General features: G+C 30.6%; 1 protein-coding gene across 1 annotated transcript in view; it reads left to right on the top strand.

Annotated features, from left to right (window-relative positions):
• Positions 1-14575, top strand: part of LOC148281180 (cell adhesion molecule Dscam2-like) — a 311957-nt gene that overhangs the window by 202832 nt on the left and 94550 nt on the right. Inside the window, 1 exon segment of the mRNA XM_088227065.1 lies at positions 4748-4928. Coding sequence (XP_088083191.1) covers positions 4748-4928 — 181 coding nt within the window.

Raw genomic sequence — 14575 nt, 5'->3', positions numbered from 1 at the left:
CATAATTAAAATAATACTCAGAGTCCCGATACAGACATCTACTGAAGAAATATTCCATAAATCACACATTATGACACCAAAACAATAATACGCTAAAACAATACTCAATTATGAATTCAAAAACTTATCTTACTCAAATAAAAGGCATAACCCCCACAATATATCACATACAAATAATATAATTACTAGATCCTCAACACAAAGACAACTTAAACAAATGCAAACTAATACCACTTTTGGGCAAAGGGATTTTGAGTATTATTCAATTTAAATATATAACCTTCTTCCACTATCCATTAAAACAATTAGTAACGAGAAAATGTTTTAAAAGGCGATAAAAAAATGGGTAGAAGTAATAGGTAGAAGTAAAATGGATTGTTTCATTCGCCCATACCAATATTGAATCAACTGCTCCACAAGTGTTAGCTTATGTTAGGTTTTTGTTATTTTCATTGTGTGTTTTGTAATATTAATAATAAAGATGTACATATATACCTTGTTTTTAAAACTTTCCGAATATTTTTTTTTTTTTTTTTTTAAGTTAGTCTTCTTTGTTTATTCTCAAAAATGTAATTTCAAAAAAGTATATTAATTATTGTTTATAAGCAAAAAATATGAAGAAATAAATAAATATAAGAAAAAAAATACGATTCTAACGATAGAATCATTATTTTCGTGTAACGTCGGATAAATTGTCTACAATGACTTAAAAATACGCCTATTATGAATTAACCGAAAACAATACTTTTCACGTCCTATGGGACAAACGTATTACGTTACCTCGCTATACTTGTACGGAATGTTGGTAAAAACGTTTTGGCGGGCATGACGTGTGACGTCAAAGTGGCGTCGCGTTTAGTGCGAACTGTTTTGAATGTGCTCGTTTTTAAACCCGAAAATTATGAATGAAAACTTGTTTTTTAAATAATGAGAATTGTGGAAATTCACCAAAAACATTTGGTCTCGATTTTAAAAAATATACTCTATTTTTATAAAAAAATAAAAGCTATGGTACCATTTACAACGGGTGTCTTGCAAAACTTAGGAGGGTTTGATGTCTTGCAGTGCACCCGCTGACACAGCGTGGGTTTAAAATGTGCAACTTGGATAAAAGCATAGTCTGTCTACGTTGTTTATAAGGGTGAAAGCACAACAATCAATTATATGAATTATAAACGTAAAAAATAATTGAGACTAGGTTCTGTAAACATAGTTACACTATGAAATTTATACAAATAAGAACTTTGATTTGATGATCCATATATGCTTACATAAAAATATAACGAAGAATTAATTTGTATTAATTCTTATAAACTCTAACTCTCTGTTCAAACATTACAGTTGATGTTAGTAAATATTACATTTTATCGAATTCCTGACTTGTTATTTGACTGTGTTTTTGTCAACGTAATAATGTAGTTGAGAGTCTGGGCGAACAGACATACGTCTCAAAACTAGTTGACGCTTAAAAATTGGTAAGTGGTTTAAAAACGTAGATTTGTTGCACAAAATCAGTTGTGTTAAATAAAATTTGCGGTTTAAAAATGGTTGTGCTATTATCAAAATGTGCACAATGGGTCGCATGAAAAAGGAAAAATAAAACTAGTTATTTAGCCCATTTTTAAGAAAAGTAACAAATTAATATTTAACCATATACTTAATAGAACTAATATTTTTGGGGCAGTTTTCCTTACATAATATTTATTTACATAATTTGTATTCTAACTAAATAATCTTGCCAATTTTTTATTCATATTTTAGGGTAAAACGCTGTCGTGGGAAAGTCATTAAAAAATGTAAATATTTTTTTTCTTCAAACATATTACTTATATTATATTTCTAAAAATATGCATAAATTTTATTTCATAATAACCTGTAGATACTTAATATTGACGTTTTACAGTCAAGGAATTTATGTTAGATGCATCGATAAATAAAGCTTAATCTTGTTAATTTCTTCATTATTATTTTATTTTCTTTTGTGTAACCTAGGTATCAACTATAAATGTGTTATACTAACTTTAAAAAAAAATGGTTTACGTATACAATAAATAATATGAATTCTTGAAATCAAATAATATTTTCATTTTCGTCAAGTTAGCAAAAACAACCAGTTCTATCCCTTTAACTGTATCAACTTTTACATAATTTCAACTTTTTTTCCATTTCATACTGTTAATTATTTATATGATCAATTGCTTCTCAGTATTAATTATTTTTTAATAAAAAGCACCAACCATAATTTTTTTCCATGAATTTTCCATAATGATTACCCCATAATAAATTCTGAATATAAAAACGTACAGTTAATAAAATATGTTCAAATAACACGTCATTTTTTACATAAGTGTGCCTTAGTTTTTTTATTTAAGCTTGCATTAACGTTATTTATATCGTCAATAATACAATATACCTATGTAAAAACGACAAAACATGAAACTTAAAATAATACTAATAGTTGCAAATAAAATTTTATGCTTTGATTTTGACAATACACAATCAAAAAAAGTCCGAAAAAACAATATATTGTAAGATAAAAAATATCAAATACAACAGGGCGACCTTTGTGCTGTAGTGGTCAAGGTGCTTAACGCACACACGAAAGGTTCCGGGCTCGATCCCCGGCGAGAACACAAAAATAAAAAAATGTGATTTTTCTCAAGCCTGGGTGGTGCAAAAAAATAAAATATTTATGTTACTACTAGTCAGCTATTGCCAACTGTTTTATGCTAGGGAATTCAGCCCTTTAGGCCTCATATAATCGGCTCTCCGGGCCTCGTTTCACCGCTCCACTTCTTTTTCATATTCAAATTATATTCTTATATTTTTTGTAAATTATCCGTATATATAAAAGCCTTTTGGACGTTGATAAATATTTTTTTATCGTTAGAATTTTAATTGATATTTCATCAACAATTTTACAGACTTCTTTTCGATATTTTTAAAAACTTTTTTTATAACATTTTTAGGAAAGTTTTTAAAAGTATTTTTTAAACAAAGTTTAAGGTATAAAATGTTTTACAACCGTGCATATGATGACAATGATTTTACGTACTCGTGTCTCGTATTATCGTGTATATCGTTAAAAAATACCTAATTAATTATTTGAAGTAATTTCAGTTTCGTTTTGTTCCTCTTTTATTATTATTGTAATTAAAATAATGAAAAAGGTTAATTGGTAACCTTGGCATGTAATGTAATACGTAAACTTATCTGGTCTATAAGAATTAAGTATAATTTTGTTTACTCTGAAACTATCAAATAAAAGAAAATAAAAGAAAATAAAATAAATAAATTAAGTCACTGCATGAAGGTTCGATGGAATTGTTATATGAGATTTTTACGATCGTTATGCTGACTTTATCAACAAATGTTTATACCGATATTTTTTTCAGTGTTTTTAAATATATTTTTATGGATAATTGAATCCATTTATATTTTAGAGAATTGCATATGACATTTTTTATACTCGCGTGTCTGTATGTTAGCGCGTATGTCGTGAAAAGTCACAGCACGAAGGTCCTATAGAAACGTGATACAAAATTGTTCTGGCGGCTTACGGTAAAAATATCGAATGACATTATTTACACCTCTTTGTCATTTTGTAGTGTGGAGTTTGTTTATCATGTGCGGTGTGTGGTGGTAGTTGTGAAACTACTGGGAAATGAGTTATTTGTTATTTCATCCGTATTTATAGAACCTTTTAAAAATTTCCACCTCTGCTTTGTATTTTTCTTGGCGTAATTGGAATCGTACCGTGAAAAAAAACATTTGTATTCATTAACACTTAAATCCAGCCAAGATATATCATCATAACCATCAATCCGTGTCAGCTCCCTAGTTGGAGCATATGGTGTCTACGAAGATCTTCCAGGCATCTCTGTCAGCTGCCAGCTCCTGTGCGTCCTCCCAATTCAAGTTTGCGTCCCGTAGTTCTGACATGAACTGCAGACAAACAATCAGCGGCGGACGTCCAGGACGTCGAGAACCTGATGCCTTGTAAAGTAAGGAAGCATGGTTAAGGCTCTCAGGAGACGTCCGCAGTACATGGCCAAGCCAACTATATCGCCTCCGCTTGATGACTGTTGTCACCGGAGTTTGATGCGTCCGTTCTCTTTTTACTTCATTCCGCTAAAAATCAAACCACCGCACACCCAAGATTATTTTAAGACACCTTTTCTCAAAAGTCAATATTTTGCTGTTTTGGGCCCTAGTGAGGTGCCACCATTCGCATTCATAAAGAAGAATAGATGTTATGCAAGCGTTATATAGACGGCATTTGGTTTACGCTGAGTAAATATTCAATCTCTAGACAGCCTTCATACTGTTGAATCTGGCGCTTGCTACTTCTAGCCGCACTTCAAGTTATTTTTGAAAGCTGCCATTTTTCGTAACAAATACTCCCAGGTATTTGAAACTCTCGACCCTTTCGATGATTTGGTTTGACAGAATCAAGGGATTTTAGGCATCGAGGCATGAAATGTTTCACAATATATTAATGCAGTGCCTTACGCATCTCCAGGTTTAGAAAAAAGGATGATAATGGAAATGAAAAAATCAATATCAAAGTGTAACAACCTATCTTTGAAACGCAAATGTAACTTTTAAGTCCGAAAAACCTAACCCTATGTGTTTCTTTATTTTAGCTACCAGTAAATGCCTTTTTAGTGAGCTTCTTAAGCGGAAACGCATTAAAAACACATAAATTACGGAAGCGCTAACATCACTATATTATTTTATTTTTCAGTCGCACCAAAAGTTCTCGTATCGCTCCTGAAAACGGAAATAAAAAACCGGAAAGGGTTGGAAATGGAGCGAGTCCCACCGGAAGCGGTTATTCCTTTTGGCGGGAAAAGTTTAGACTCGGTTGCTGTCTGCGCCCAATCGGAAAATTTCAACACTCGCGTGATGGAAAATGTCAGAAACAGGTGAGTCTGAGTTCATTAAATTATTTACAAACTAGTATTAATACACAGTAATTAAATAAGTTTTTAGATACTTGCGTTGCTTAATATTTTATTTTATTCCTGAATTTCGTTGGGTTAACAGTTACAAATCAAACTTTTATTTTCATTGAGCAGTATACATATGTAAATGAAAAAAAAAAGCCTTTTGCAAACGGTAAATTTTGGAGTACCCCAAGGATCCATTTTGGGTCCAATATTATATATTTCATACATTAATGATTTGTCACTGTACAATTTCAAGGGAAAAATTATTATGTATGCCGACGACATTGGACTATTCTATAAAAATCAAACAGACGTATTAACAAACAATGACATAAACAAAGACCTAACTATGTTGACTAAATGGACAAACACAAACTTACTTACACTTAATGAAAAAAAATGCAATATTATCCATTTTGAAACTAGAAAAAAATGTCATAAAGTAGATGCTTACATAAATAATGAACGATTTACTGAAATTGAACATGTTAAATACTTAGGACTAACAATAGACAGACAATTAACATGGACAATTCATATCAACAATTTAATTAGCAAAGTGGCGACATTATCGAGTCTTTTTTTAAAAATCAAAAACTTTGTTCCAAAAACGGAAAAAATTCTAATGTATGAAGCCTATGTAAAAACTAAAATATGTTATACGCAACTATTATGGGGAGCAGGATATCAAAATGACATAAACAGACTACAAAGACAACAAAATAAAATATTAAAGTTAGTATATGACCTTCCCTATTTAACTGCAACTAGAGAACTTTTTAAACAAACTAAGCAATTAAATATAACTGAACTCTTTCAACTAGAATCATTAAAATTTATCCATAAATTAGCCACTAATGTAATTGTAGACGAAGAACTAAAACTAATGAAAAATTGTAGTCAACATGGACATAATACGAGAATATCAGACAAATACCATATACAACTTTCTAAAACAAGACAAGGACAATCAAGACTAATGAACCAGGGACTGAAATTATACAATAAACTACCAGACAAAACTAAACAAAAGACTCAGACAAACTTTACAAAAGATGTAAAAAATATTATTTTGAACAACAGAGTATAAATGAAAAATGTATATATTATTTTATGTAAAATGAATGTTATAATCCGTAAGGGTTTATAAATAAATTTTCAAATAAAAAAAAAAAAAAAAATAAATAAAAAATGTCATTAAATGTTGGTAAATAACTTTTGCATATATCTCCTCGCCGATTATGTTATGTCTACCGGTGTCTATGACGTTAGTAGCCACGTGCAGTAGTAACCGGGACGTCGGTGTCAGCTACTTACGTCAAGTGTTCCTGTCAGCACGTTGGTTTTATGTTTTTGTGCAACTACTACTAAAGTGAAGGTGTATAGAGGGTTTTGTACGTTATTGTCCCTTTCTCGCTCTTTATGATAACCGAATGGAGCTTCTCGCTACTATCCGTGGCGCTGTTATAGTTCCTGTCGGATATATATATTTGGTGGCTTTCAACAATAATTTAAAAGCTTTTAATTGTTCTCTTTGACATTTTAAACAGGCTTCTGTGATAACAAGTAGCCACTTTAAAGCGATAATAAACTCAAATGAATCCCAATTAATGCAAAAAATGCTCGCTTGAACATGATTTTTACATGAGTTTTGACAATTACCAAGGTGGTATGCTCAATTTTCATCTGTATATATCTATCGAGGTATTAAAAAGCCGGCTTTTTTAACATCTTGATACGTACACTCTGGAAGATAGTAAAAAAGGTGGGAAAATAAAAAATTTTTTTTTTTTTTTTACATAGTGACAAAGTTTTAACGGGTAATAATGCAGTGTCTAGCTAAAATGTAACTCTGCATCTAGTCATTTAAATAAAAAACTGACAATTGGTCATAATTCAATTTGATTTCAAAATATACTTATTATTTTTAAGTATTTTAAATCGGCTTTACAGAAAGAAGCTGGCCCCTTCATTACGATTCAAAATTAAATAAACTGTAAAAAATTGCTCGTTGGAAAAAAAAAATGGTTATTCTTAATAATCAAATATGTGTACCGTAGGCTATTAGTACCTCTCGGTACATACCGATGTACCTACCTCAAAACTTGAAGATAGAGAGTAATATAACATCCTTACATTTTCTGTAAAAAACCAGCATAATTATACAAATTTTACTATCCAAATCCGATGTGAAAATGTCCCTTTGATTACAAAAAATACACTTTCATAATTTTAATAAATATCAAATCGTGTATTCTATGTAGACCCGTGTTACATCATAGCCAGCCACAGAAGAGTTGAAGAATGGTCTTTTTTTCATTATTTTTTATTCCCATTTTTTTTTGTCACAAATAGTGATACTTTCCCAACCGATTTTATAAATTGAATTTTGTTTAATTATTTTTTTCGAACTCAACATAGATGTAAGATGAATAAAAAATAAATGCATTAAAATTAAATCAAAAGGACTTCGTTTTTAAGGACTCATTTTTTATTAATCGCTTTCGGAGCGATACGTGTCTTTACCAAAAAATAATGAATAATCAAATAAACAATGTTTCCTTTACTCTACTCCTGTTTTATTTAAAAACAAATGCAAATGTTTGATGTTCAACCCCCGCACCCCTTATTTCCCACCTCTACAATCACAAAATACTACTTTACTTAAAAACTTTATTTATTTCCTTCGTATGTATTAGACTCAAGACACTTAAATTACAAAACAGGACTTATGTATAGTTGCCCCTCCCTTTATTATATCCCTTTTTTTCACTTCTCAATTATACCTCCATAAAAGATCATAGCCCGTATTACAATGGAATATTAACATATGTCTTTAATTTTATCTACAAAATAAAATTAAGTTTTTTCGATACATTTTTTTTCAACATTTTCAAATTCAGGTTACTGACGAATAAACCTTAAATTTTTAAACAAATTTACACATTTACGTATATAAATATCTCTTTTATATTTATTTACTGTCACGATATGTACTGATGAAGATAGCGTTTGTAATTAAAGCCCATGGCCCCGATAACAATGGGAAATTAACATTTATCTTAAATTTTATCTACAAAGTAAAATTAAATTTTCTGTATGAATAGCAGAATATGCATACATTTTTTTCTTTTAAACGTGTTCAATTACAGGTTACTAATGAATATACATTAAATGTTTACGTAAATCTTCTCAGTTTCGTACACAAATATCGATTTTTATTTATTGACAGTCGAAGATAACTCTGTTAACTTCTCATTGTAATCGGGACCCTGTTGTCGGTTCGAAACCGGTGGATAATGATATACAATTTACGTGCTTAAAGAACCTTTATTAATTTTAATTTATAGAAAAATAATATTTAAAACACTATGCAAAGTTATTGCTTAAATTATGCAAATAAAAATATATAACTACTTGTTTACTCGAATTTAATGAGGAAATTTTTCCTAGAAGCAAAACTTTTACATTTTGCTATGCGGCCACGTACATTTTACTGGGAAGATTTTAAGTTTTCCAGACATAATAACATCGGTGCAACTAGAGAACAAAAATGTCAGGTTGCATATTCTCCCGACGTACGCCTTTCACCTTTTTCAATTCATTTTCCCTTGCAAACTTTTCTTCCCCTGAGAGTCATGTGATCCAATTAATAAATCTGGGTCGCGTATTGCACAAACAAAACAAAAAAACCTGATTCTAAATACATTAATGAGATAACTCAAATTAATGTTTCACAAAGAAGATACCTACGTGGGATATTTTAACGTAAATTGAATTAAAGTGGTTTCTTTATTAGTCAAGTGTACCCATTGACTTATGTGTAACTTTTAAAGTTAAATTTCAAAGGTAATTATTTTAAACAATATTCGTTGTCCACATAGGTACTTTACTTAAATTTCGCTGTTTTCTGCTTGTGGTATTAAAAGCAATCATCATCATCATTATCTTCCTAACCACGCCTAGTGGTGCATGGGGCACTGATTTCATTAAGTTAAATTTCGTTGATTTCTGCTTGTGGTGTTAAAAGCAATTATCATTATCTCAGTGGTACATTGGGAACTAATTGTGTTTATTCAAATTTTCCTGTTTTTTTCTTGTGGTGTTAAAGAAATCGTTCATTATCATAAATATTTTTATTTTTATTTTATTTTATTCAGAAAACATACAGTCATACAAAATAAGTATTAAAAATAACAATTTTTTAACATAAAAAGACCAATCAAGTTTTCATAAATCAAAAGATATAAACATTAAATGTGAGTAAAAAATAAAAAATAAATAAAAATTTTAAGTGAGAAAAGAATAATTGTTGACATTTGCGTTTTCCATGGAGGTAATAAATTGAAATAAATAAAAATACCGAATGTACACTCCGAACCATCCACGCACACACATGAACGCACATATAAAACATACGCAAACATATAAATTACATGCGGAACATATACATAGCATAAACCACTCAAGATGCACATTCAGCAACTATCCCAAATAATCGACCACATGAAGAAATTTTCTGTACAAATGCAACGTGCAGTTAAAAATGTCTACATCAATACTGAGTCCGTTATAATTTCTACAGGTACGTCTAATGAATGAATTCGAGGTATAATTGTTTTTACAAGTTGGTACATAAAAAAGGGAATTCAATCTAGTATAGCGAAGAGGACAACGGAAACCAATATTTTGAAAAAGATACGGCGAATCAACTATATTATTGAGAATTTTGAAAAGAAAAATTAAATCACATGTTTTGTAGTGATTATATATTAAAATTGATCAAAGATGCGCCGTTATCATTTCCAATGTTGCCAAAACGATATTCCAGGGTCCTTTTAAATTTATTTTGAATGTTTTCAATTTGATTAATATATACATTATATTGATGGGACCATACTAATGAAGCGAATTCGAGTTGACTTCGCACATAAGTATTATCTTCCTACCCGCACCCATTAGTGCATATCATGCATGCTTTCTCTTCCTAAATCTTTCCTCCTTTCCTTTTTCCTCTTTTTCCTTTTTCCCATTGAGTAATATAATGGATTTAAGGTAATTTATGTACAAATACATTTATTTATGTTTTTATAAGTCTTAACCTTTTTTATCTTTATTTTCTATTGATTATGTTTTTACTTGAATTATATTTTTTTTCAAATATTTTATTGGTTGGTTGGAAGAAATTGCTATTTGACAAAAAAACCACCCAATGTACAATTAGAGTTATGAACAAAAAATAAAATTAAAAAAAACCTATCTCTTTTAACCCATACTTAAACGGATATTACAATTTCTTAAGAATTTGATATGTTCATTTCAGTGAAATGAGGCATTTAATTTTTTTTAAAATAATAATCATATTTTTTTAAAATTTCATCATGATAGGATAAAAAACATAGCAAAAGTGGGTTTCGAGGTCTTTTAGAATTTTTAGCGTCTTGCTTGTATGAAGCGAAACACTGTACGGCGTCGCGTTGTAGCATTATTAAATAGATCACGCCGGTAAAATATTGACTATGTAGAATGAATGCCGGGTTTTAATTTCTACATAAAATATTACAAATACGACGGGTTCGAGTAACAAAAATAAAATCGAGGTGGTTAAGCTGTTTGATTGACGTTGTATCAAATGCAATATCCACACTTTAATGGCGAATCGATGTTTACGCCCGAGTTCGCAATATTTTACGTCCAATACATTAATTTGGAGAGAGAGAACTGTGCAGCGTTAAACCTTCATTGCTTTAATGCATTTAGTGAACTGAATCGTCGGAAATTACAATCTACATAGCTGCTTGTTAAATGCCAAATTGTTGAAAACCCCTTTGTGGGCAGTTGACCTACATTCCTCTTGTGAATACGAGAACTCTCCTCTATATACCAATAAAATAGCGCAATATAAAATTCGCATCGAAAATAAATTGCATAATTTCGGCTTTTTGTTAGCGCCTAAAGCTTTCACACCATGCGAAATATTGATAATTTCCTGTTTCATTTTGGAATGCGCGTTTTTCATCCGGAACTTGCTTTGTAGAAGAGTCATTGAATATTCTATGCAATTAAATGAAAATCACAGGAAAAAAATAATTTGACGAAACTCCTAAAATATGATTCAAATAGAAAATGTGTTGGATTGTATTATTTGATCATTTGTATCGTCACAACAATGTTTTCTTTTTACGTACAGAACTATTTTTTTTTTTATAACTCCTCGGAGAATCTTGTTCACGTATTATATATTTCATGAAAAATTAAAAATAATATATTCAAAAATTAAATCTAAATACATCTTTTTTATCTTACCTCCTGGTACGTTTTGAGAGATAAGATAGTGCATTAGTTTGGGTACATTAATACATTATTATATTGATTTTTTAAAAATATTTTTTAAATTTTTGATTTCTTTTTTTTAAACAAACAAATTGTGAGTAACAGAGAGTAAGAGACGATGATGTGTTGTTGTGATTTTTACCTCTACAAAATTATCACGTCGGGGTCACCATTTTGTAAAGGTATATTATTATACTCTACTCGATAGTAGCCATTAGTTAGTTCATGTAAAACATATGATTGAATGGATTTAACCTCATGGAACACATTTATAAAACAATTTAAGTTACTTACAATTTTTGGTTTATTACTCACGAAAGTACAGAGATTAAACAAAGAATACGTTTAACTGATTTTGAATACTGGTGAAGACAGAGAAGGGCGAATGACGTGTTACGCGCTCTTATATAAGTCCATTGGGCACTGCGGCCATAGACAACAACACATCCTCGTTTCTCACTTTCATGTGCCCACAAAACCATCACACCGATTCCCCTTAGGGGTAGGCAGAGAGGATAGAACGCCATATCACTCTGTGTCTGCATACAGATCTCGCTTTCTCTACATTCATTTATCTTCTCATGCACGCACGCCGATTATTTCTACTCTTGACATGTCAATTTTCAAGTATTTAATGGACTTGATTGTGCCATGTCTTTTTTGGTCTTCCTTGTTTTCTGCATTCATCAACATTTGCGTCGTAGATCCTTTTAGCCGTTTTTTTGCTGCCCATTTGCTCTACATGTCCAAACCAACAGCACCCCTTTCTTGATCCTGCCAATAATGCATGTCTCAGTCTTACACAGTTCACGGATCTCGACATTTGTGAACCTATCATACATTGTTTTACCACACATTCACCTGAGAGATTGCTTTTTGACAGCTTTTAACCTACTTTCATCATAATTCTTCCAATTCCATACTTCGCTCCCATACATTAGAGTTGACACTAGAACTCCATTGTGAACTGCTAGTATTGCCTCTTGCGATAAACATTTTTTTGTTTATTTATTTAATTGTAAAGGTACACATAAACAAAAAGTTGTGATACAAAAAAATATGGTAATGTGGTATTTCTTACACACGATTCCTTCTTTCACTTGATCTATTTTAATTACTTGTTAATAAATTTTGGTTCTTAAATATATATTTTAAACATTGAAAACAATATATTTGTCTTATGTCTAAAAGTCTAATGTCTGGACACATATTATTAATAACAAAAGAAGAATACGTCTTTCGCGGTGCACATCTAGACAAACACTGCAAGATTGATTACGGACCGTAATACGAATATTTTGAGAAACATTAACTGCCGACCGGGTGCGCCGCGAGCCGGCGCGGCGCACCGTACACGGCACCGTACTGCGGCACGGCGCCGCGCCGTAACACAGTCCGGCGCCGTGCCGTGGTGATGTGTCCAGACCTATTATTATAGTAGTTACTACCATAGTTCAATATTTAATATTCAACGTCCATTTTTCTTCCATTTGATTTATACATTATTTTTAAATCTGTAATTTTCTTTACTTAGGTTCTTAGTTTTTGGAAATTGAACTATTTGTTGCCAAATTAAAAAAAATATATATTTATTTTAATTTTATTACATTTACTTTTTGTCATATTTTCTTTGTTTTCTTTTATGTTGTTTTTTTATTTTTCACCGTTTTAAATTTTTAAAGCTGTTTATAAATGTTTTGTCCTGCATTTGTCCTTGTTTTTTTATAGGGTGGCCTGATATTATATTTTGTATGTCAGAAATTTTATTTACTGTTATGTCTTTGTCTTGGATGTCGGGATACGAACCAGTATTAGATTATCCTGATACTGTAATATTTCATTACAGTTATTTGAAATGATGTAGTATATGATTATTAAATGACATGCGATTACGATAACTTACAGTAGATTTATTTTCACCGCATTTACAAATAGCAATTATAATTTACAACTAGCTTTAGAGATTAGACGTCACAAATTACTATGAAGCTGTCGGCGTGGAAAATATAATCATCTCTCATGTATTATCTTTTGCTAACATTTTTGACAGCGCACTCTGTTGTCGGTTTTGCATGTTGTGCGATGTTCAGGTATGGCACTCATGGTTTCCAATACAATTTGTTGTACAATTCTTTTCAATTTTCGACAAGTATTTTATGTCAAACATGCTTGTTTTTTCATGCAATCAAAGATAAATAATAGTTGCTGGCATATATTTTGACCTACGCAAAACGAAATGATTAACAAATTCTAGTGAACGAACAGATTTTTTAACAATAGAAAATTAGTAAAATTCACTCACTCCAAAGTATTTTCGTTGACATTTGTTGTCAAAAACACTTCCAAAACCTTTTTTAAAACACGAACAATGGTTTATGATGAATAATCTATGGGAAAACAATCGTCTTCCATTTATCTGTCACAACACATTTCCCGGGAGAAAAATTCCTTTGTTGTAAAGTAGTTGAAAGGAAGACCTATTTTTTTTAATGTCCACACTATAAAAGATGCTTTGTGAACCCGTAATAAAATACAGGAAAAATAATATATAGCGCAAAAAACATGATTTATTGTTTTAATAAATAAAAAAATATAATGAAATGACGTCTATTTGACACCTAATGGTGCATAAGGCACTAGAGACACAACACGGCGATTCATTTATATATATATATATGTATAGATAGATAAATACTTTGCTTATCGTAATATTTGAAGATAAAGTCTTGATTTTCTATCTTTTAAGGGAGTCATAACGATAAAAATACTACAATAGAGATGGGGAATATTTTGGAGAAGGTAATATGGAAGTTTAAGCATTTTGAGGGTTTTTATTACCAGCTAATGACGGGTCATAAAGTCTGTAAATAAAACAAAATAAATAAAAATAAAACATTAAAAAACACATTTTTTTCATGTTATTAGTACATTTTTATTTAAATATTATAATTTTTATAAAGTTAATAATCCGTGCAAATGAACATATTACAAGTAAATTGAATCATATCTTAACCACGTGATTTTTTTCGTTTTTCGAGCATTTTCGTTTTCATTCATCTTAGAACACTTATTATATTTTATCAATGAACGTAATTTCTTATTTAATTCCGTACATATTTGGCGGAATTGGCGGCGGAAGAGGGGGGGGCGGTACTAGTGGTGCATTGTGATTCGGTAATTGTCGTGGTGGAAGAGAAATGCGGTAACTATTTAAAGTCTTTATTATTTCGCTTGTTGAATTGGACGGTTTTGGTGCATTTTTAGGCGGTGGTAATGGAGGTGGTGGCAGT

Source organism: Micrasema longulum, unplaced genomic scaffold, assembly GCF_059751315.1.
Source record: "Micrasema longulum isolate JH-2025_06_02 unplaced genomic scaffold, ASM5975131v1 h1tg000487l, whole genome shotgun sequence".
Lineage (NCBI taxonomy): Eukaryota > Metazoa > Arthropoda > Insecta > Trichoptera > Brachycentridae > Micrasema > Micrasema longulum.
Note: the sequence above shows the minus strand (reverse complement) of the source record. Positions and strands in the feature narration are given on the sequence as shown.